This window comes from Suricata suricatta, chromosome 17, assembly GCF_006229205.1.
Source record: "Suricata suricatta isolate VVHF042 chromosome 17, meerkat_22Aug2017_6uvM2_HiC, whole genome shotgun sequence".
Taxonomy (NCBI): Eukaryota; Metazoa; Chordata; class Mammalia; order Carnivora; family Herpestidae; genus Suricata; species Suricata suricatta.
Window position 1 is genome coordinate 5,428,766 of NC_043716.1, and position 25,620 is coordinate 5,454,385.

The 25,620-nt window shown below is 45.3% G+C and overlaps 1 protein-coding gene across 1 annotated transcript in view; it reads left to right on the forward strand.

Moving 5' to 3' along the window:
• The window catches only part of DNAH9 (dynein axonemal heavy chain 9), a 319,797-nt gene that overhangs the window by 257,072 nt on the left and 37,105 nt on the right, over nt 1–25,620 (forward strand). The window contains exons 57-61 of the mRNA XM_029928843.1: nt 1,426–1,566; nt 5,564–5,734; nt 8,106–8,228; nt 15,371–15,564; nt 17,519–17,667. Of these exons, the coding sequence (XP_029784703.1) occupies nt 1,426–1,566; nt 5,564–5,734; nt 8,106–8,228; nt 15,371–15,564; nt 17,519–17,667 (778 nt within the window). The remainder of the gene's footprint in view (nt 1–1,425; nt 1,567–5,563; nt 5,735–8,105; nt 8,229–15,370; nt 15,565–17,518; nt 17,668–25,620) is intronic.

Genomic DNA, 25,620 nt, shown 5'->3' on the forward strand with positions numbered 1-25,620 from the left:
GCAGGTCATACTGAGGTTGGTATTTAGTGGCATGTTCTTTCAGACTCCCTCTCTGATTTTTAGGTCTCTTTTCACCTGTGATAAGAGATTTTCTGAAAATAAACTACTCCATCTAAAGAGATCCTCTTTCAACATAGATGAATCTAGAGACTTTAATGCTAAGTGAAATGATCAGAGAGAGATAAATATCTTGTAATCTCACTCATATGTGGAGTTTAAAAAATGAAACAGGGGCACCTGTGGGGCTCAGTCAGTTGAACATCCGACTTCAGCTCAGGTCATGATCTTGTGGTTTGTGGGTTCAAGCCCCGCGTTGGGCTCTGTGCTGACAGCTAGCTCAGAGCCTAGAGCCTGTCTTCAGATTCTGTGTCTCCCTCTCTCTCTGACCCTCCCCTGCTCACACTGTCTCTCTCTTTCTCAAAAATAAATAAAACATTAAAAAAAATTTTTTAAATGAAACAAAATAAAAAAGAGACAAACCAAGAAACAACTCTTGACTATAGAGAACAAACTTGATGGTCACCAGAGGGGACGTGGGGTGAAGGGTGGGGGAAATCGGTGATGGGGATTAACGGTACAGTTATCTCGATGAGCAACTGAGTGATGGATGGAAGTGTTGAGTCACTATATTGTATGCGTGAAACTAATATCATACTCCATGTTAACTGTACTGGAATTAAGGCTTTTTTATTTAAAAAAAGGAAGAGATGCTCTTTGTGAATTTACATATTAACTCTTTCATAAAATTAAAACAGAAAATTCAGTTATGCTGTTTTCACTGGATTTTTACTGCCTGTAATTCTGGTTTATTTTCAAGTAACACTGTGTGTGTGTGTGTGTGTGTGTGTGTGTGTTTATTTAACGTATTTATTTATCTACATCTCTATTATATATGTATATATGTGTTCATTTATTTTCAAGTTCTATATATTTCTTCCATGAAATCTTTCCATTTGAATGGAGCTGCTTAGAAACTTTGTGACCCGCACTCCCCTGTGGTCTCACGCTTGTGAAAGACACAGTGTGTCACCTCCTTTGTCACTAATGCTCTATTTAAAAAAATACACACACACAGAGCAGGGGTGCCTGGGGGGCTCAATCAGTTGGGCATCCGACTTCAGCTCAGGTCATGATCTCACAGTCTGTGAATTCAAGCCCGGCGACGGGCTCTGTGCTGACGGCTCAGAGCCTGGAGCCTGCTTCGGATTCTGCGTCTCCCTCTCTCTCTGCCCCTCCCCCACATGCTTACTCGCTCTCTCTCAAAAATGAATAACATAAAAAAAACCCACAGCAGCCTCTCATCTTCTAGCCGCTGTCCCCACCCGGACCCACCCGCCCCACTCACAGACACATTGTCTGCAGACCCAGGGAGGCCAGGCTGATGGGTTGGCGTGAACAGCGGACCGCTATCTCTTCCCCTGCCAGGTCCAGGAGGCCAGGGTGACAGAAGTGAAGATCAACGAGGCCCGCGAACACTACCGGCCCGCGGCTGCCCGGGCCTCCCTGCTCTACTTCATCATGAACGACCTCAGCAAGATCCACCCCATGTACCGGTTTTCGCTCAAGGTGACTTGCACCTGCAGGGTTTTGCATAATCCTGGTAATATCACCACGCGGCTCTCGCGAGGGCTTATCTGGGGCTCCATTAGCTATGACAGGTCTATGAGATCAAATCCCGGGAGCAGCCGCAGTGCCTGCAGACCCACCTTACCGCCTGCCTCTCTCTAATTGAGTCACTCAGGACTCATGGGCTATTTCATCTAGAACAGGAAATGCCACAGCCTCACGCACGCAGTGAGCCCAGATGACACATTGAGCTTACTGAAGGCAGGGAAGAGAACCAAGAAATATCAGAAGTGACCCCGCCCCCCCCATAGAGCTTAAAATATGATATGGATGATCAGACATGCGCATGTCATTCATACGAGTTAAAGACCAAGGCAGGCAATAACGGCAGTCCAACTTTAAATTACTTTGCTCGTTACCCTAATATCCTCCAAGTGACTGCTTTATGGCTGCTGAAATAGTTCTAAAACCAAAGAGGTTAGCAAATTGTAAGTGCTGACTAAACTTAACTTACTCATGAAAAAATAAAGCCCTATAAATTTTAAGTGAATCAATGAAAGTCCGTCTTTCTCCCGAAGGGTACATGTAGTTGAAGAGGCATTAGAGGTAGTGCAGCATTTCTGAACAACCTCTTTGGTTTGACCTAACAGAGAGAGGATAGACACACACACACACACAAAGATCTCACACCTCATTCTGTGAAGGTGAACTATGATACGGAGGCCAAGGTGGGGGGATGGAGGTGAGCAGGTGAGAAATCAGAAGGTCTCCAGTCCCTGGGGCTCATTCGATGGTGGACGGCATTTTACCATTTCCTGATCCCCTTCCCTCAACTCAGAGTCTCTGCAGATGAAATGAATTGTGCTTATATTTTATGTGTTTAAAAGCAATCTAATGCTTCACTTGTATTCAGGTCAAAGCAAACCTATGAAAGAATTATGAGATATTTTAAGACAGCGTAAGAGTTAGCATAGTAAGCAGAATAACTACAAGATCGCTCCCTGGTTCAGAGAGTGGCTGAAAAGAAATCAAATGAAACCCACACAAGATGTGTTCAGAAACATATTGAATATCGTTTTGCAGCAATAGCCTCCTGATCGAGGCCTATGTTCTCACTGGAAGCACTGTGGAGGGGAGGCACGTGGTCCCCATTCTGTTAGTAAGACTTGCTGACCAGCTTGATCATTGAGGGCAGATTTAAATCCTTAATGATAAGAAGGTGAAGTGTCTTCAGAGAAACTGAAACAACAGTACACTCAGAAACCTTGTGTGATTGGAAGAAAAACCAACCCCTAGGGCCTCCATGGTCTTGGCTTTTGTCTGAGGTTGGCTTTTACAGTTGCGGGTCCAGACACGAATCCCTGTTTTCCAAATTGTTTTGAGCAGGAATATGCCCCACTGCGTCTCTTGGCTTTTATACAAGTAGAAACTCTTCAAGAGCCATTATTTTTTTAAAAAGCTGAGCAGCTCATGCCATGGTTAAAATGGAACGTGGGCGGGTTGTCATTTTTCTACAGAATTCAGCCAAAGGGTAAGAGAGGGTTAATGAGGCCTCACTGGCCGAGTGCCCGGGGGATCCTGAGAAAGAGGCGACCACTAGCTGGAAGGCCCAGGTCCCTCTGGTGTGCACCTTCTGTGCAGGGGGACAGCCAGAGGAATGACATTGCTCAGAGAGGTGGGGAAGGGAAGAATCCGATAGAAGCAAGGAGCACAGAGCTCTGATCTCAAACCGAAGTCCTGTTGACCTATTTTCAGAGGGCATTTCACCTTCCTCTGTTGTGAAGATCCAAGAGTCAGGACAACAACTAGTCCAGATGTCTGGCTTCTCATGAAAGTGTGTGGGCTTTGGCAGTCCTGAGCTCACAGCCCTTCTGCATGGTACAACTTTGCCGGAGCTAAGGGGATGACTGCTCCCAGATCGGCTTCTGCCTCCCTGTTGCCACGTTCTCCCCCTCCTTGTCCCCATTTGGTCTCACACGCCTGGCTCCTGGGGCATCTGAATTTGAGACCTTCTAGAACATCTCTGGTGCTTTGCCTAAGCTCTTGAGGGCATTAGTAGGACACAGTCATTCATTGACAGAACTTTTGAATGCCTGTCATACGTCAAGAGCTGGGCTGGATTCTGGGTTGCTAAGGACTGACCTCCATCCTCAGTGTGCCCACAGTCTGGTAGATATGACAAGAGGAACCATATCTTTTTTATTTTTAAATGTTTTTATTTATTTTTAAGAGAGATGCACACTGGGGAGGAGCAGAGAGAGGGAGACCCAGAATCCAAAGTAAGCTCCAGGCTCCGAGCTGTCAGCACAGAGCCAACGCAGGGCTCAAACTCACAAACCATGAGATCATGACCTGAGCAAAAGTCGGACAGTTAACGGACTGAGCCACCCAGGCACCCCCAAGATGAAGCATATGTAAGGCACAGGCCATGGACAGGGGCCCTCAAAGAATAACAAGGGTGATTGGAGCCAGCCATAAGAACGTGTGTGCAACCAGAAAGGTATAAGCCCAGGTCAGCCCAGCGCTGGCTGATCAGACACTGGAAGTCAGGAGGCTGGGGGTCCTTTTGGGGATGGAAAAAGGGAGCCAAAATCAGTTGAATGTAAAGAAAATGCTAAGCATACCTAAGTCTTTACATTTTCTTTAGGTCTTTTTCCTGACCATGAACCACTTTGTTTAAACTTAGTAACTACAGATTCTTTACTGATCACTATCATTTTGATAAAGATGGTTTTAGGGAAAAGAAACCATCAGAAGCCCCTGGGGAGAGCTTTGCACTCAGCCGCTATAGACTCACTCTGCAAGTGTAAGTTTTCCGGATTGCTCTGCGTGGAGCTGGGGTACGTGACCCACCTCTGCCCAGCTAATCTCCAGCCTTCTGGGTGTGGGTACACAGCGCAGTGGGTTGGGTTGAGGGCGGTCAGAAGATTTTTCTAAAAGCATCAGAACTGAAGGAAGAAGGCAGTCTTCAAGGGTTTCCTTAAGAAGCACCATGGAACTTTGGAAAAGAGGAAGTCCTAATTTTCCCCCACCATTTTGCAATGAATAAATCCCAAGACACAAACTCTCTAGAGTTTCCATGGAGGTTCAAATACCTGGTGTCAGAAAGACCCAAGCCCTCCTTTTTCCTTCTTCTTATTGAAGCCACAAAAGGAAACTAGAGAAAAGACTGGAAATTGGCATAGCCAAGAATTGGAAAGGCCTAATTATATCTTGATTTTTATTTTCTTTAATGACCCATTCTATGCCTATCACAAAGTGCAGCATTCCTAACATTTATTTGTATAAATGCTGTATAAGTTTAAACCATGAAAAATTGATTCATATCATTTGTATTTCATAAGAGGCCCTTAAAGTTCAGAAGATGTGGCCAAAGCAGCCCTTGTGCCCTGCTCTCTGATTACGGGAAGGCTCTATGAGGAAATAAAAGGATGAGTAAGAAGATTCCCCAAATGACTGCAGACTTAATAGGAAGAAGAACAGCATGTGAGAATCTAATCGTCACCAAAAGGAAAACTAATTATTTTGAAAATATTCTGAGTACCTATTATGTACAAGAGTCTCTTTAAGACAACAGATTTGTCCAACCCATTTTGGTTCTACCATCAGGAATTCTGGAATTTACTGGATTAATATCACTAATCTCAACTGGTTATTGTTGACTGTGTTTTACTTGTTTGTGGGGGTGGTTATCCAAAAGGACTTACTGGATCCAATTTTAGTATTTTGGCTCCTGGATTGTCACTTTTCACTGGTCAGAACCACAGGCTCATGTGTGTATGCCCCATAGCTTTGCCCACGTCATGGCAATGTAACAGTTCATACGAGCAAACTAAGAAAAGAGCTAATAGCATGCTGTCTTGTCACTATGGTCCCTTCTCGGCAGGAAAACATTTCTGAGGCTGAAAAATTACAGTATTCTTCATGGGTAAGTCGACCAGTTACATATAAAGAGAGCTGTGTAAATTAGCAGTGTCCAACCCCACCCCACCCCCAGGCCTTCAGCATCGTCTTCCAGAAGGCTGTGGAGAGGGCTGCTCCAGACGAGAGCCTTAAGGAGCGTGTGACCAATCTGATTGACACCATCACCTTCTCCGTGTACCAGTACACCACACGTGGGCTCTTCGAGTGTGATAAGCTGACCTACCTTGCCCAGCTTACCTTTCAGGTAAAAGTGGAATCAAGAAGTTTCCAGAAAGTGGGTCATTTTCCAGTGCCCAGCTGGTGTAAAGAAAGTTTATCCTTTTCACTTGGCTTCCCATAGAGTATGAAGACTACTTGGCTCTATGCAGAGGCATCGGGCAAGAAGGTCCAATATGGCACATGTGTGGTGCCTCACCAGTGTCACACTCATGGCCAACATGCCTAATCAGCGGTTGCACTTGTTTACTTTGGATGACCTAGGATCCTCCTCAACATAGTCCTTCAGCAGCCACTACCCAGCAGCCCAAGCTGGCACTAAAGATGGAACTCAATGGCCATACCAATAGCTAGATACTTTTTGAGATACTTTTTCTAAATTTCTTAGAGCATTGCTCATTATTTATTTACCTTTAGGGATGTGAGTTTGATGTCCCAACCTTTCCTTGGAATAAGACATTCCAAATGCCTTTCCATTGGCCTCACAAAGGTCCTTAAGAATCAGAGTTCTTAAGGACTTGGGGACATCACGGGCTTCCAGTGTTAATAAGAAAACCTTATCTTCTACTTTCTCTCAATGTCAAAGAGCCATGAAAATGTATTTCCTCACATTTATCCCTCTAATCATTTAGGATTGGGAATTTTTTCCATAAGTGAATTGGGAGCATGCTTAGATTATCTTGAAGGCATCTTCTAATTCTAAACACCAGTTTTCTATGATGACTTCTGGGCTGTTTCCATGTTCCAAAGCCTGAAGTCATGGGGGAGTGTTAGTGTGGCTTGTCTTTGTCACCCTCTGTATTCCCTTTTCAGCCCAGAAGCATGTGGCATCATCAGAAGAATTTGGGGCTCCTGGCTGACTCAGTTGGTGGAACATGTAACTCTTGATCTTGGGGTCATGAGTTGGAGCCCCACACTGGGTGTAGAGATTACTTCAAAGAATTAAAGGGGTACCAGGGAGGCTCCGTCAGTTAAGCATCCAACTCTTGATCTCAGATCAGGTCTTGATCTTGGGGTCGTGAGTTTAAGCTCCACATTGGGCTCCATGCTAGGTAGGAAGCCTACATAAAAAAAATTTCTTAATTAAAACTAAAATTGAGCCCAGCATTAACCATTTTCCCTTCTGCCACTTACTACCCCCAGGTGCCAAGTTGCTTCCAACCCTAGCTTTTAATTTGCTCTCCCCATAAATATTTTAGCCTCATTTTACAAGGGTTTTTCCACTTTGGCTGCTACTTACAGTCTTTTTTTTCTCCTTAGAGACTTTTCCTCAAATTGGCCAAATTATTATTTCTTAGTGAGCATTCCCCTCTCTACCCTCACAGCACAGAACACCATTTTGAAGGGGGAGGGACAGGTTCCTGAATCATTAGCTCTAGTCAAGCTGAATGCTCTCCCCTCCCCTGCACACACCTCACTAGCTCCCTTTCCACATCTCTGCCCAAGCCTTGGCCCTCCCTGGAGTGCCTTCCCATCCTGTTCACATAGTCCCGCCTCTTAGCTTCTCCAAGACTCAATTCAGAACCACGTATAGAAGGTTTAATCAAGGGGCCCCTAGGTGACTCCGTTGAGCATCCAACTCTTGATTTCAGCTCAGGTCATGATCTCAGGGTCCTAAGATCGAGCCCTGAGTCAGGCTCGGCACTAATAGCATGCAGTCTGCTTGGTATTTTCTGTATTCCTCTCTCTCCTCTCTCTCTCTCTCTTTGCCTCTCCCCTGCTCATACTCACTCTTAATCTCCCACCCCTGCTTGCCAGTCACTCCCCTATTCTGGAACCCCTTTAGCCTTACTGATTCATTCATGCATTTTTCTCTCTTGCACATATCCATATGTGACCTTGACATTCTCCTCAGATCATGTCACTTATGCATGTCATCTTCTCAATTAGATCGCAGAGATGTGCTCTATAGCATTTAGGACTGATACACAAAACGCTTGCTAATCAACATACCTGGTCACTCACTTCGTGAGGTTAAGTCATCTGATATTTAGGGTGAATACACACGCACCCAGAAGTGATTTGTGCAGATACCCACTTTCTTCCACTCCACTCTCTTTAATGTTTATTTTTATGTTTTTTTGAGAGAGTGAACAGGGGAGGGATAGAGAGACAGGGAGAGAGAGAATCCCAAGCAGGCTCTGAGGTGTCAGCGCAGAGCCTGAAGGGGGGCTCAAATGCACAAACCATGAGATCATAACCAGAGCCGAATTAGAGTCAGATGCTTAACTGATTGCCTCCACCAGGTGCCCCACACTCCACCTCTTTAAAACAACCAGCACCGAAGGGCAGCTCTAGGGTTTGAAGCAGCAACAATGCTAGAGTGTGAACTCCCAGATCTCCAGAACCCTGTGACCAGCACCCCTAAAGAAATGCAATATTGTTCTTTTACATTGCAGATCCTCCTCGCAAACAAAGAAGTAGATGCGGCCATGCTGGACTTCCTGCTTCGATCTCCAGGGCAGACGGACGTCACCAGTCCTGTGAGCTTCCTCTCCCATCAGGCCTGGGGTGGCATCAAGGTCAGTAGAAAAGACCCCTCGAAAGAAGTCATGTTCTCAGTTCTTGGAGTTCTTCCCCTGACACTTGTCCCCGTGAAGTCAGTGGGGTGCTCCTTGGGGGTTAAACACAAGTGCATGCTTTTATGTGGCCCCCCACAGCAGAGCTCACCCTTCCCAGGCCTGCTGAGAAGGCTCTCAGTGGAGCAGGTGCATGCTGGCTCAGAGCTCTGCCCCCAGGATGTGGGGGACAGGAAGATCCAGGAGCCCCCTGCCTCAGCTGAGCTGCCTCTCACCTGCCAGCGCAGAGGGCTGGACCATGGACTCCTCCGTGAGGCCCTTGGGCTGGTGTGGGGGTGCTCCAACAGGGCTCCCAGGAACCAGACTCCTGCAGGGGCTCTGTTCAGGCACATCCATGCGAGTCCTAACTCAGTAGGGGATTCATTCCAGCCCGGGATTCCCACTGGCTCACTTTACTGAGCACCTGAGAAATGCACTTTATTCTCACGTTCACCGGGACATAGATGTTCTTTATTCCCATTTAACGCAAAGCCCATTTTCTTTCCATGTTATGTAGCTGGGTTTGGTTGGGATTCTATAAACTTTATTCTATGAAAAGATCACAAACTATAAGCACCTTGCTGTAGGGACCATGCCTGCATTGATGTGACATGATGGGTGTGTGACATCATGCTGAGCAGTGACATTGACCAAGCAGTCCCCCACTGCAGAGTCCGGGCCACCATCCATCTGGGCAGCCATCAGGTCCACACCTGGATGCATACACACAGCAGGTGCTAGTGTTTTGGGAACATTGGCATCTACATGAAATTAATCCTCTCTGTGATCTTTCATGTTTGTTGCATTTTATACACGGTTCATAGAGCAAAGAAGGAATCTCTACAGGATTGGTTCTCTTTCTCTTTACATTTTTTATTAAGTTTTTTGAAATATTGAGGTAATATAAATTCACGTGCAATTATAAGAAATAATAGAAATATCCTTCATACCCCATGTCCCCGCATGGTAACATCTTGCATCCCTATTTTGGATCATCACATCCAGGAAATTTACGTTTATACAATCCACTAATCTTAGTCCGATCTCACTAATCTTATATGCGTGTGTGTGTGTGTGTGTGTGTTTCAGTGTGTGTTTCACACATGAATATTCATATAACCACAGCTCCAGTCAAGACACAGAAGTTTCCATCAGGCTGCCCTTTGACCACAACAATCTGCTCCCTCCTTTAACGCCACTAATCTTTTCTCCACTTGCATAATTTTGTCCTGCCAAGGACGCTATGTAAATAGAATCCCACGGTATGTAACCTTTGTGGACGGCCTTGTTCATGGAGCATAATTCCCTTGAGAGCCAACCAAGTGGATTCACTTGATAACAGAAGCCCAGAACTTAATATTTATACACACGCTTTCCTTCAAATAACCATCTTAGGAAATTCAAGGCTAATTTCACTCATGCTGCCTTTGCCCTTTGCTAAGTTATTTTTCAGAGTCTAGCTATTCTTTGAATCATCTTTAGGGCTTTATCTAAATCAGGATTCATAAGACTTTTTCTGGACAGGATCACATTATAAATATTTATGTTCAGAGGGCCAGACTCAGTCACCACTACTCAGCTCTGCCAAAGTTACACGCAATATGTAAATAAATGGAAATGGCTGAGTGCCAATAAAACTTTATTTGTGAGGACAGGTGGTGGGCTGGATGGGGTCTGCAAGCTCTAATTTGCTGAGCTTGACCTAAACGGCAAAGGTGTGATTGACTTTCATTTATCAACTGCATTTGTCATTCTGGACCCTGCCTGGTAGATGAAAAGAGGAATAATATAGTGGAAAAGAAATAATAACTCCATCGACAACAGCCAGAATAATAAAGTTCCGAAATGCCTAAGGAAAACCATAATAAAGGCAGAGATTTGTGGACATAGGTGCAGAAAACCGTCAACTCCTACATCAGAGATAAACAAATTGACATACTCTATGGTAGCACTGTCCAAAAGAAATATACTGCAAGTCACATATGTAATTTAGAAGTTTCTGGTAGCCACATTAAAATACATAAAAATAAATTAATTAATTTTAATTATTTATTTTCTTTAACCTAGTGTAGCCAAATTACCATTTTAATAGGTAGTGATTATAAAAATTATTACTGAAATATTTTGTTTTTTATATTGAGTCTGAATTCTGGTGTGTATTTTTTACACACACAGTTCATTTCTCTTCAGATGTTAACTATTCATCAGAAGTACCTGATATGTATTTACAGTTCATAACATCTAGATTTACAATCATTGACTCATATACCTAAGTTGTTCTGAACATACTTAAAAGTTTCCCAGTTACTAAAACCAAGTTCCAGTCTCTAAACTTAAATGTAAAAATAATTAAAACTGGGGTGCCTGGATGGCTCAGTCAGAAAAGCATGAGACTTTTCATCCTCAGGGTCATGAGTTCAAGCCCTACGCTGGGTGTAAAGGTTATTTGATAAACTTTAAAATATAAAAATAATTAAAATTAAGTGCAATTAAAAATGCACTTCTTCAGTCACATGAGCCACATTTCGTGTGCTCATTGACGACCTTGTTGGACAGTGTGGCCCCAGGGTTGGGAAAACTGGCCAGAGTCTGATGCCCTTACAGAGAAAATCAATTCTGGATGAGCCCATTTGCAGAACCGGATCAATGATGGACTGGTCAACATAGGCTTTGGAGCCAGACATTCCTGGGTTCAAGTTCACGTTGAGTGTGTGTGGCCTCTGGCATATTATCTTATTCCTCTGAACCTTTCTTTCCATATCTGCAAAATGGCCATTAGAATACCCACCTCCTAGTATTTGTCTCCGTCAAACAGATAGTAAATGGTCAGAAAATGGAAACTACTTGTGGTTACGGTAATGGCTATGGCATTAGTTCCCTAGAGCTGCCGTAACGAAGTTCTCCAGGCTGGGTCCTCTGGCAGTTCTGGAGTCCAGAAGTCATATTAAATGACATTAAAATGTCCGGAGCATCATGATCCCTCCAGAGCCCTTAGGGGAGGGTCCTTCACTGCCTCTTCTAGCTACTGGTGGCTCCGAGTGTTCCTTGGCTTATGGTGGCCTCAGTTGGTCCCCACAGCCTCCACCTGGCTGTCTTCCCTCTGTGTGTCTTTACGTCTTCCGTCCTTCTATGAACACCAGTCATACCGTGTTAGGACCCACCCTGGCGACCTCATCTCATTTTGATCACACCTGCAAAGATCCTACCTCCAACCATAAGGTCACATTCACAAGTCTGGGAAATGAGCTCTTCAGCCTATCTTTTGGGGAGCACAGCTCACCCCATAATAGTTTTGATTATTAATTACCCAGCTGTGGGGCGTATATTGCTGTGGTTGATGGGCATCGTGCCTGATGGAACTTGTCCACCGAACATGAAACTTTGAGGAATTGTGAGTCAGGGTCAAGTCCAGCTGCCTTTCTCCCTGCTCCGCCACAAAGCCCTGTGCAGCAGAAGTCATAAAGAATAAATAATTCAAAACACGCCCTACTGTTTTCACTTGACATTACTCAACTCCGAAATCCGATCCATTTCTCTTTCCACAAAATGGATTGTTTGCTTTGCTTTTCCTTTTGGTCATGTGGGCTAAGCTCACCCAGCCAAAGCCTTTCACCAGTGAGCGAACCTCTCTCTTTCTCTGAGTTGCGTTATGTGAGGCAGCAAAGCCCAGACCCGTCACACTCAAGCACGGGGCAGGACATGAGCCGGTGGAACAAAATGTGCGCAGTGCACCTTGCCAAAGCCTTTGATCGACGCTCCTTTCAAGTGTTCAGTTTAATGTTAGCCTGAGGAAACACACAATTGAATGTGATAGGATTTAGAAAAAAAAATTTTTTTTAATTCTATCTGATGAGAAAGGTTGCTTGCCTTGCTTTCCCCAGAAGAACTAATAATCAGGTAATGAGTGAACTCTGTGACAAAAGAGTGCCTTTCTGGTTATCCTTCGTGAGGGTGTTTTAAGTCTCCCCAAACACTGAGCCCGAAGGTAATGACACATCCCGTCTCCCGTTATAAAATCTCATCTACGATGCCCGTTTTTGTCAGCCTCTGGAAGGACCTGTCCCTTCCACTCTGGACGCCAATTTAGCACAGTTGTAGTTTGCTACACAGCCCAATGTAATTAGGTTAATTAGTCATTTCCATTTAGCTTATTAGAAGGCTAGAAATCCCTTTCCCTCATTTGGAAGATTAAATGTTGCAATTGTGCTTAACCCAGAGCCTCAAGAAGGCGTGTTTCAGACCCAGTCATGGCAGCCGGGAACGCTGATCAGAGCGTAATTTGCTCAGTTTTCCGGTATCCCCAGAGCGGGTAATGGGGCCTGCGGAAGGGTTAATGGTGGTGCCAGCTGGGAGCAGGGGTGGAGCTGCAAGAAGATGAGAGTCGGTTCCTCAGCCCAGAGAGAAGTAATTACAGCAGCAGCAGCTTTTCTCAGCCTGTCAAGAGCCCTCCTGCTGGCCGCCCAGATGTCAAACTTTATTAATTGAGCACTTACTAAGTGCCAGGCAGCCTGCAAGGTCCAAGGCTCACAGGGACGCCCAAGAAAGTCCTTGCCCACAGGGAACTCACAGTCTTGTGGGAGTGACAGCACGTGAGCCAGCAGTAGCAATTCAGTAGCTGCAGGAACCCCGAGGAAGGGCCAGGGAGGGCGTTACAGTCTTCAAAGCCCTCGTTTTTGCATTAGGACATGAGCTACATGGACCAGGATTGCTTGGCCTCATTTCCCAAGTGAGACAATCAAAGCCCACCATCTCTGAGTCACAAGAGGCTTGTGTAGAGGTGGTGCTGGGACCAGAACCTTCGACCCGTGGCACCCCCTTCCCCATTTTACACACTACTCCCCCTGCCACTTCTCAATAGGAGTGACATGCAACCCCTGCATAGTGGCCAAGGTGAAATCGGGAGGTGGGGGGCACGGAGCCCCTGTGAAAGGGCACGTAAAGAGGACATGTGTCTGTCCTCATGGGAAATGAGACTCAGCGAGCCCAGATTAAGAGTCTGTGTTTTTCTCCAGCTTCATCTACCCCTGGTCACTGGGAAGACCCCTCTGCTGCCGCCACACTGCTTTCTGATGGTGCCATACTCTCCCCTTTGCAGATTTGACTCTCGTTGACTCCACCCCATTAAATGTCTTTCTCTTTTCTCTGCCTCTCTCTCTGCCCAACAGAATTCTACTTAACCTCCGGAGACCTCCCTCATCTCCTCTTTTTCCTTAACTTAGGCCTACAAGTTCCTTGAAGGCATGTGTCTTTTTTGTTGTTGTTGTTGTTTACCTTGGTATTCCCAAGTATGTGGGATGGAGTAGACATTCAGTACATGTTGAATGGATACATGGATGGATGGATGGATGAACGAACAGGTGAATTCAAATGGCAAGAAGGTATTGGGATCCTTAAAATTCATGGCATTTTGGTAGGTGCTTTGGACACACTCTACCTTTTAATCTCATGGAAGAAACCCAATGTATAAGCAGAGTCAAAAAATAATGGAAAAATTGCAAATAAGTGTCCAAGTGACTAATGTTTATGGGGGCGTTCTTGAGGAACAGGATGCAATGAACCACCACCCAAAATTTGGTTTTGATGACAAGATCGACACCCCCACCACACATGCCAAGAGAGTATTAACAAGTTCATTACTCACACAGCACCTGGGTGGCTCAGTCGATGAAGCATCCAATTATGGCTCAGGTCATGATCTCACAGTTCGTGAGTTCAAGCTCCACGTCTGGCTCTGTGCTGTCGGCACACAGCCTGCTTGAGACTCTCTTCTCTTTCTCTGCCCCTCCCCTGCTCACACTTGCTTGCTCACTCTTTTAAGTTTATTTAAAAATAAGCTTGAACGTTTACTACTCACATAATGAGGCTTTCTGGGGAGAGCAGAGGGCTCCCAAACAGTCTGAAAATGGTTTGAGAGAACCAAGGAAGGATAGCACATGGGGGTTTTTTGTTGTTGTTATTGTGTTTTGTCTTGGTTTGGTTTTTGTTTTGGTTTTTTGTAGTTTAAGGTCGGGGCAAGGGTGAGTATTCCTGCACATGGGCAGGGGCTTGCAGGGGTCAGCTTCCCTCCAGCACCAGAGAAAGGAGTGCCAAGGCTTACTTATCAGTTTGCCTGGATGTGGAGTAGAAGAAGATCTGGAGGATGGGGGTGGGAACTGGGGCTAAGGCTTTAAACCTGCCACCTAGCAAACATCCAAAAATGTAATCAGACCCTCTATTAAAGATTTCAGTGCTAGGGGTAGTTCCAAGCAGCCCACACAAGGAGGATGGGAAGGCTCTGTGCTCCTGTGTTAGAGAGGGTGTACCCGAGAGAAGTTGCCGATTATGAACAGGACCGGACAACCTGTAAAATCTCACCCCCTGCTGATTGTCACCAGCACAAGAAAAGGAAGGAGTGGAATTGGGGGGAAGAGAGATCAAGGATCTCTCACATGATGAGCGTAGAGTAGACAAAGAGTTGCGTTGGGAATGAGCCCAGCACAGTTCCAGGGTTGGGCACTGATACTCTTGGATGAATTAGGAAGGAAGCAGGATGCCCAGTTCACCGGATGGATCAGAAGGAAGGACTAAATGAAGACATTTGATTACTAAGTGGTGCCTTCGAACTTAGTTCTCATGGAAGCGGGAAACTCGTGGAAATTTCAGCGTTGGCATTAATACAAAATCCATGATTCCAGAGACACCTTGAGAGAGAACTTGAGTTGCAGGCAAAGTGAGTATTGAGATGAAAGGGAGGAATCAGAGACTGATTCTGGACTCCGTGAACAGAAAAGTCACGGAGTCCTTTCTGTCCTTCCTCCCATGCAATACTGTATAGGCAGGTGCTGTTCACCTCTGCTGCTAATAATAATCCAAAGACTTTATTTGCCAAACCTTGCACATTATTGGTGCAGTTTTGTGAAGGTGACTTGCTCAAAACCCTCCACATCCTTGAGCTTGCCTGGGGAGAAGATCCCAGATTCCAGACGAGAGTATGAACGAGACAGAATTAGGTCTATACTCTTATTACCTCATTTCCCGACACCTCCCCCCCCACCCCCAACTGCAATGAAAATTTTAGCTTTCTGAAGAAACTACATTTCACAGCAAGATTCTTTAAAATTTCACAGGCACTTTCATCAATGGAAGAATTCTATAATCTGGATCGGGACATTGAGGGATCCGCCAAGAGCTGGAAGAAGTTTGTGGACTCAGAGTGTCCTGAGAAGGAGAAGTTCCCCCAGGAGTGGAAGAACAAGACAGCCCTGCAGCGTCTCTGTATGATGAGGGCCATGCGGCCAGACCGGATGACCTACGCCATACGGTATGGGACAGGGGATGGTGGGGAGCCCCGGGCTGGCCAGATTGGCAAGGCTGAGTATGAAGGTCATGTGTTTCTAGTCCCAGGAGCCTTTGTACCAACATCAAAAATCCCATAAGGCCTATTGCTCTGTGTCTGCCACATATTTTCTTAACAACTAAGTGGACAACTTGAAAAGAGGTGTGCTCATTGATATTGGCATGGAAGATGCTGGCTGCATCTGTTGTGCTGGGAGACGTTGGTACCCAGAGGACAACTGGAAGGATCACTCACAAAAGGAAGAATCTCTCTCCAACCACAAAGAAAGGGGACTGCACTATCCGTGCCTTTGGCTGCGGTGGTAGAATCATGGCGGAACATTAAGATCTTTGTCTGATGACTTCTGTTTTCATCTGTTGAGTCTGTGTTCAAGAGGAGGTAGCAGGGGTAGAGGTTTAAGAAGGGCACAGGATTTGAAATAGAATCTCTGACAAGTGGGAGAAAAGGCCCCCCAGGGAAACCCAAAGAATTCTGAGCAGCATTGAGGGCCCACCTACCTAAGATCATGTGTTTATAAAGGCACCAGTCTTCACCATCAATGGTTCTCTGCAGCAACGTCCAACAGGAACCCTTGAAATAGGCAGGAGTGATCGTGTTGGCATGATGAAAGTATTCTAATACTGGATTATGGTGAAGGCTATACAATTAAGTAAATTTATTAACAAGTATTGAATAGTACACTTAAAAGAGATAAATTTTGTGGTCTCAGTTGTACCTCCACAAAGTTGTTTTTTGGTTATTTTCAAGGTTATAGGCCATGGAGCCTACACTAGATAGGGAAGATGTGAAGAGAGTAAGGGTGTGATTAAAAAACAAAACAGAGAGGCCAAAATACTGGAAATCCTACATTTGTGGTGGCACCAACACAGGGAAGAAACAGGTGGGATAAGGGTCAGTTGCTAAATTACTGATAAGAGGTTTTTGTCAGAGAGCGGGATATTTCCACTGAAGGTTTCAGATGTAGAAAAAGTCCATAAGTAATGACAAGGATGAAGGTGTGGCCATGCACCCAGGCGGCTAACTTGGGGAAGAAATGAAGATGGAGAATCTGGAGGATTATTCGTGTGGATGTTGCTGTCACAGGCTGGTAGAGAGAAAGTCCGTGAACCAACTGTTCAGGGAAGGGGTAGAGCAACGAGTGGAACCATAGATGACATCGATATGACATCGATACACCTATTGGACGTGGTGATGCAGCATGGGGAATGGAGAGTCCTCGGAGCCACGAGAATGGAGAAGTCGTGGTTTGGAAAGAGCAGTCATCAGTGAGGAGGACCATGAACCCACCTCGCTATCCTTTGATAGGTCAGAGGTAGGAGAATGAGCTGAACTGAAGAGACTACAAGGAAACTGTGTCCTGGGGAAGAGCTGTGGCCAAGAGTTGGACCAGATGGTGACCAAGTGGTTGCAGCTGAAAGGTTTGTTTGGCATAAAACAGGACAGAGTGGAAAGGAAGGTTGGTGAGTCAAGTAACATGAAGGAAAACAATGATGGAGCATGACAGCACAGGGAAGTGGAGGGCCTTGACTCCTTGAGCTGAGACGGAGGACCGAGAGGGAGGACCAAGACGGAGAACCAAAGGGATACGGAGTGTGGAGGATGCAGCTGCCTGCAAGCATTGATCCTGGCGGCATTCTGATGGACGATGGTGATGTGATGGGGCACCGGGGCTTTACAGAGGAGTCGGCAGTGCCTGGATGGATGGCAATCAGAAAGAGCCCTGATCTAGGACAGCAGGTCAGCCATAGCTGCACTGGTCATGCGTGTTGACTTAACAATGAGGCACCTGGGAGTCCCAGCTCTGTGACTACCATGCCCATGACCTTGAGTGCATCCTTTCATGTCTATTCACCTCCATTTCTCAAGTGTTCACTATTTTGTGACCGACACACACAAGCATGTACTTATTTTCCGGCAGAGATTTTGTCGAGGAGAAGTTGGGAAGCAAGTACGTGGTGGGAAGAGCACCAGACTTTGCAGCCTCGTTTGAGGAATCGGGACCAGCCACACCCATGTTTTTTATCCTGTCTCCAGGCGTGGACCCCCTGAAGGATGTGGAAAACCAAGGTGAGAAAAATTCACCGTAGGGGCACCTGGGTGGCTCAGTTAGTGAAGTGTCCAACTTCGGCTCGGGTCATGATCTCACGGTTTCCTGAGTTCAAACCCTGCATCAGGCCTGTGTTTTTGTATATTGATCTTTTATCCTGCAACCTTGCTGAACTCATTCTTTAGTTCCAATAATGTTTGTCAATTCCTTGGGTTTTTTTTTTTTTTTTGGATACAAGTTTATATGATCTATGAATAGAGGTAGTTTTATTTCTTCCTTCCCAACCTGGATGCCTTTTTTATTTCTTTGTCTTGCCTAACCGACCTGGCAAAAATTTCCAACACAATATTAAGTAGAATTGGAAAGTTTGGACATCCTTGGCTGACTCTAGATCTTAGGGGAAATTCATTCAATCTTCGCCTTTCAGTATGATGTTAGCTGTGGGTTTTTTACAGATACCCTTCATCACATTAAGCAAGTTGCCTTCTAGTTTGTTGGGTTTTTTCCTTTATCATGAAAAGGTGTTGGACTTTATAAATGCTTTTTCTGTATCCACTGAGATGATACCATTTTGCCCTTTATTCTAGTAAGATATGACATTAATTGATTTTTGGAAATTAAACTAACCTTGCATTCTTGAGATCTCACTGATCCTGGTGTATAATCCTCTTTATATATTTATTGCTAGACCCAATTTGCTAATATTTCTTTGAGGATTTTTACATATATATTCATAAGAGATATCTATTGTTCTCTTTCCTTATGAGATCTTTGTTTTGGGTATGAGGATATAACTAGTGACCTATATATCAGACTGATTTGGGAAGTGTTCCTTCCTCTTCTATGTCTCTGGGAGATTTCTGTGAAAGATTGATATTACTTCTTCATGTTTGGTAGAATTCAGTGGTGAAGCCACCTGGACCTGAGCTTTTCTTAATGGAAGGTTTTTGAATCACTAGTTCCATGTCTTCCCTTACTAGAGATCAATTCCAATTTCTATTTCTCCTTGAGTCCATTTTGGTATTTATTTCTAGGAATTTGTTCATTTTATCCAATTATCTAATTGGTTTGCAAACTCCCAAGTACTGATAAATACATTAAAATGTTTACTTCCTCTATTAACTACATTAACTTAAACAGTGTTACTGAAACTTAATTTTTTATTCCGTGTTCACTGGATCATTTCTCTTGACTTCCCTCTAAGCTGAGACTAGTTTTCCAAGTTGCATCAGCTGTGCCTCTTTCCACAGACAAGGGTGAATATATATTAATTCTACTGTTACCATCATGAATTTTATTCATGGCTAATCTACAAGTTAACTGTAATATTTGAAACCCAATAGTGTTTATGTCATAATTAATAAATACATATTACTCACTGATGAGGCACATAAATATGCTAGGATTACATTTCCTTCTTTGTGGATCCAAAGTCCTAATCTCTAGGGGTCTTGCAAAGAAGAATGTTCTCAGCATGGAGTTTCCAAGTCAAATTTCAGTTTGCTTCATACTTAGATGATTATTTTCTTCAAGAGCCTTTAATTTTTCCTGGAGTTTCTGAATGTCTTTTCCTTTTTCTTGGAAGAAGAAATAAATGCCCCTCTGGCATTATCCCTAATATCTCACACTCTTGTTTATTGTATAAATTGAATAGAATCCTATCTTTCTTGAAAATGTTCTACCTAGGGCCTATTTACATTCTATTCTACAGTAGATAAGTTACACTTTAGCTTTCTAGGAAAGTCACATCCTGGGACTTATTTTCTTTATATTCTAATTTAGTTCTACTTTTGTATCCTGTGGCTTTTATTTTCAGTTTTCATCCATTTTGCTAGCATATGCCATCAGAAAAGAATCGTGGGAAATAAAATTTCATGCCCCTGGGTGTCTAAAAATGCTTTAATGTTGCCCATATATTTGTGTGGTAGTTTTGCTAAGTGCAAAATGATTTTTACTCAGAATGTTTCCACACTGCTCGATTGTCTTCAAGAAGCCAGTTGTGCATGGTTGAAGTCTTTTGACAATAGGATGCTTTTCTATTCCTTGGAAACTTCAGGATCATCTCTCTACCTTCTATTCTGAAATCCCAAGAGCTGTCTTTGGTGTGGTCTTTTCCATTCATCGGCCCAGCACTCAGCATGCCATTTCAAGTCAGACTTTTCTCCATCTCTGGAAATCTTGCTCTCTTATGCTTAGTAAGTACCACTACCATTCGCCATGTTGGTCATACCAGAAACATTGAAATAGGTCATTTTAGCACACCTCTGCCACCCACCACATTTAGTCCTGTGGATTACACCTCCTAAATCCATGTCAGATTGGTCTCCTTGAGTCTAGCTTCATGGCTGCCTCCCTGGTCTGAGTCACCGTGACCTTACTTGGACCATCACAGTGGGCTCCTAACCCATCCCCATTCTTCACCCCCTGCCTGCGATCTTTTGCCAATCTCTGCAGCCAAGGGCATCTTGCTAAATCTCAAATCTGGATGTCTCACTCTTCTACTTAAAACTCTTGGGGCACCTGGGTGGCTCAGTTGGTTAAGTGCTTGGCTTTGGCTCAGGTCATGATCTCACAGTTCGTGGGTTCGAGCCCCCTGTCAGGCTATGTGCTGACAGCTAGCTCAGAGCCTGGAGTCTGCTTCAGATTGTGTCTCCCTCTCTCTGACCCTCCCCTGCTCTCACTGTCTCTCTCTGTCTCTTAAAAATAAATAAAAGACATAAAAAAATAATAAAAATAAAACTCTCTAGTGGCTTCCCACTGCTCTTAAGGTGAAGTCCAGTACCACTGACACTATTTTTGGGCCTCATGGACTGGCTTTCTGTCAAGCCTTGGATCTTACCTTCCCCCAAGCTCACTCTACTCCGGCCACACAGCCCTGGTAGACCATGAGCCTTCCTGACCTAGGCATTTTCACAAGCAGTTTCTTGTATCTGAAATACTCCTCCCCAGCAACTCAAGAGTCCACCACCTATTTATCCTGCAGGTGCAGCCTCTGCTGACCTCCCTGCAAAACCGTGGGCTCCCTGCAATACATCTAGTTGCTTCAGAGCCTTCGATACACTTCTAATTAAACACTTCTTTAAAAGTTTTGACTTCTGTTTGCCTACCTGCTTGTCACTAAGATCCTTCAGATCAAGGATCATGGCCTCTTGCTTACCATTTTTCAAACCAGTACCTAAGAGCCTAACTAGCAGAGGAAAGGTGCTCCATCAATATTTGTTGAATGAACCAACAAGTGAATGAATGAATATCCCAAGAACTGTTGTCTGCAGCTAAGTTATTCCTGATTTTCACCCTTTCATAGAGTCCTGTACTCCTTACATCTTCTAAGGCTTTATTCCTTTCATATTGACAGATCTAGTTTCCTCATTTTCATTCAAGGTTTTCCTTGATGCAAGCTTTTATATGCCCTGTTGATGAGCAATTTTCCTACTATTCTTTGCGAATTGACCTCTGCCTGTCGTATCATGTACTTTGAAGCTTTCTGTCATTTCACAGAAGCTGACCCCGCCCTGGTCCATATTGGTTTGAATACATTATCCTAGCTCTGCCCTTGGCTTCGTCTTAACACATTTCCTTACTAGAAGCAATATTGCCGTTCATCAGCTGGAGATTACTTACACACCTGTGCCTCCTCTCTGTCTCCCTTCCTTCTTGCCTTCTTGATGGTTTGATTTATTTTCTAATTCACCAATTTAGAACAGATACGCTAGTGACAGCCATGCTCTTCTGCATCTTGAGTGGAATCAGACTGCCTGACGGGCTCCTGGTCTTCAGTTTAGAACCTGCATGGCTGACTCACACTTTCCTCTCTCCCTAGCCCCAACTTACCAAGTAAACATGCTGTCTCCGTGCTTGGGCAGAGTCTGTGTAACAGACATTTCCCTGTTTTACTCTGCTTAGACTCTTACAGAGCTGGCCTCTTTTCCTATTTTTGAGTTTGTGATTTATGTTCTTAACACCTTCATTTCTCTATCCCTTTGTTTCAATATGGTGGTTCTTTTTTTTTTAATGTTTATTTACTTGGGGCTGGGGAGGGGCAGAGAGGGAAGGAGGATGGGAGAGAATCCCAAGCAGGCTCCATGCTGGTGGCACAGACCCCCAACATGGGGCTCAACCTCATGAACCATGAGATGATGACCTGAGCCAAAATCAAGAGTTGGATGCTTAACTGACTGAGCCACCCAGGTGCCCCTCAATAAGACAGTTCTTAATATTGGATAGGGATTTAAAATCTCAGAGTCAGGGGCACCCAGGTGGCTCAGTCATTTAGGCATCTGACATCAGCTCAGGTCATGATCTCATGGTTTGTGGTTTGAGCCCCATGTCAGGCTCTGTGCTGACACCTCAGAGCCTGGAGCCTGTTTCGGATTCTCTGTCTCCCTTTCTCTCTCTCTCTCTGCCCCTTCCTGGCTCCCACTCTCTCTCTCTCTCTCAAAAAAATAAATAAACATTAAAAAAATAAAAGTAAAATCTCAAAGTCAAATGGAAGATTTGTTGCCTCATCCTCACTTGACACGGCCCTGCATCCCTGACCTGATGCATAGACCCACAGACAAAGTTCATTGTAGAGTGAGGAGTTCTCTAGTCCCTAAAGCTCATCCACTGGCCCTTGATCAGAAATCTGTGCTTTTCTGGCATTGTTGTGGCTCTTAGCCTCCTCCAGGATTTTCCTTCCTCAATAATTTTGGCAGAGGAAATGGGGAAGGGTGGGGAAGAGGAGGAATTTACATCTACTTTTCTTGACCTCTGTCTCAACACAAAACCTAGCACCGTCACCCCCACTTCTTTTCCTCCTCACCATCTCAGATTAACCCTTAAAGTGCTTTCATGTTGCTCTTTCTCTTCTCTTTCCTCCGCACCTCCTTCCTGAATGAGCCGTACTTCCTTATTTGCACATGTAGTCTTACCTTTCCTTCTTTGAAAAGCAATCACCCATTTTTTTCCCCAGTCACCCATTATACCTGCCTCCTAGGGTCACTGGAGGATAAAAATGAAATCTCAGATGCGGAAAGACTTTGAAATGTTAAGAGGACAGAAGCATGGTGAGGCATTATGACGGAGATGGTAATTGTTCTTTGAGGCAGCTCGGTTTGCTCCTTTCTGAATGGGCTTCGGAGGCCCAGCTTTGTCCTTGCTCCTCCCAGCGAGGTCTCCCCTTTCCACCCTGACGCACAGGCATCTTCTCTGGTCTTTCACTCAGGTCTAGCACGATCTTGCTCGGTCTCTGTCCTTTGTTGAGTTACATGGCTTTAACAAATAATTCGGTTATTTCCATGTCATGGTCAGGAAGAAACCGTGTCTACCGCCTTTGCCTTCCACACTGCTCTGTTTCTCTTTCCTACGTGCTGATCAGAATGATGAGCCTGCTTAGATTTTTGCAAGCCTGGTCCCCGGTGTGTTCAAAGAAACAGTTTTCAGTTTCGTGTTTCTGCAGCCAGATTCTCCACGCATTGTGTACAGCCTCTCTCATAGTTCCTGGCCCTAGCCTCTTTTCTTTACATTTTTTTAATGTTTATTTATTTTTGAGAGAGAGACAGAGTGTGAGCGGGGTAAGGGCAGAGAGAGGGAGACACAGAATCCAAAGCACCTCCAGGTCTGAGCTGTCAGCACAGAGCCCGACACAGGGCTCAAAACCCACAGACTGTGAGATCACGACCTGAGCCGAAGTTGGATGCTTCACCCACTGAGCCACCCAGGCGCCCCTCTTTTATTTAGTAGCCCACTGGGACTTGGGTAGGTTGGAGCAAGTGCAGTTTGAGCAAACAGCTTCAAGATTGGTGAAATAATTAGTTTTGGGGTGGAGAGAGACTCATTTTCTCATGTGCCAGGGAGCAGGGGACTGATGATAGAAGAGATGGGATTTAGGGAACAGATGAGGAGGCCTTCCCCAGTGAGACAGGAATGTGCAGGGATGTGTGTAAAATGGCAGGAAATTGAAGGAGTCCCTGCCACATGGCATGGGTTTGCCCTGGAGAGTAGAGAGGGCCACAAGCTAAGTAGTGCTGGGCCCCCTAGGAATTTTATTTTATTTTATTTTATTTTAGTTTAGTTTAGTTTAGTTTAGTTTAGTTTAGTTTGTTTTGAGAGACAGAGAGGGACAGCACGAGCAGGGAAGGGTCAGAGAAAGGGTGATACAGAATCCGAAACAGGCTTCAGGCCCTGAGCTAACTGTCAGCACAGAGCCCGACATGGGGCTCGAACCCACGAACCATGAGATCATGACCTGAGCTGAAGCCGGACGCTTAACCGACTGTGCCGCCCAGCCGCACCCCCCCCTGCAAGGAATTTTAAAGGAAGAAGGGAATGGGGCAACACAGCCCAGTCTGAGCACATGGAAAGGTTGCCAAACAGCATCGAAGGTGAGAATCATGAAGTTGGGGTGCCCCTTGTTCACCAGATGTAGCCCCTTTCTCCCCTGTTAATTCATCCAGGATTGAGAATTCAGCGGAAGCTGGGTGATGCAGGAAGCAGAAGGGGCAGCAGAGTTGAGGATTTTGTAAGATCATCCTTCCAACTAAGGATTGTTGAGTCCGTATTAAAATGAGAGGGAACCTGGGGCCTGGGTGGCTCAGTCAGTTGAGCATCTGACTTCATCTCAGGTCATGATCTTGCTGCTTGTGAGTTCAAGCCCCGCGTCGGGCTCTGTGCTGATAGCTCAGAGCCTGGAGCCTGCTTCACATTCTCTCTCTCTCTCTCTCTCTCTCTCTCTCTCTCTCTCTCTCTCAAAAATGAACAAACATTAAAAAAATAATAAAAGGGAAGTAAATGTGAAGATTAGGAAGAAAAAAAGAGCCAGTGGACTGAACATTTCACTGAAGTAGAGTAACGTGGGAAGGGATACACAGCAAACAGGCAAGAAAGTGCTGGGCGTAGACAGGAATGAATAATGTTTCAGACATGGGCCAGTTCTCAGTGGCCGAAGTCCTGGGTGCAGCCACAGGAGTGTGTAAGAGAAGTGGAATGCAGTTAAGTTCTTTGAAGAGGAGGAAGCATGAGGCTGGATGTTGGCTGAGTCGTTTGTAGTGACACTGAAGTTTACCAGGATGGTGATGAAACGGGGCGTATGAAGGATTCTGGACTGAGTTCCAAAGCCCCTAATAAAAGTGAATCCCTCTAGGAAGTTGGTGGAAGGCAGGGAACATAAAAGTTAGTAGATTATATAGTCTGATGGCACATGCTTTAAAACGAAAAGGGGTTCAGGGCGCCTGGGTGGCTCGGTCGGTTAAGCGTCCAACTTCGTGCAGGTCAGGATCTCACGGTTGGTGAGTTCAAGCCCCACATTGGGCTGTGTGCTGACAGCTCAGAGCCTGGAGCCTGGTTCAGCTTCTGTGTCTCCCCCCTCTCTGCCCCTCCCATGCTCACACTCTGTCTCTCTCTCTCTCTCTCTCTTTCAATAATAAATAAAAATGTTAAAAAAAATTTAAAAATAAAAGGAAGAGGGGTTTTTAATATGAGTGTGGAATAAACAGCCTGCTGGGAGCAAGAGACGGCTAGAAAAACATGCCCTTCCTCCTGGGGCCTCAGGGACCGGAGGTCAAAGAAGGACCCTGTAGAGATGCGGCCAGAGGTTGACAATGGACGCCATTCTGGGTGACACTGCCCCATGGAGAACAGGAAGGGAGATGAGACAGGAAAGATGGGTTAAAGGTTGTGGGGGGTGGGGACAGCAGAGCCATGGCGTGAGACAGTATGAAAGTGGAAACCCAAGAAGACATGACCGTGCAAGGTGGGAGGGGCTGGCCAATGCTCTGGGTTGGGGAGGGGGTTGGAGAGCCTCACGGTCGCAAAGGGAGGGACCTTGCCGGGCTGCCTCAGCCCCTCCCTGCACAGACAGCCTCGCCATCCAGCCCAGATTCACGCAAGCCGGTCCTGGCCCGTGGGCACTGGACGTGGCCATGACAGCCTTCACGGTCCGTGGTTCGCCCACCAATCCGTAGTGAGCGCCCCTTTTCTCTCACCGCTGGCCAACA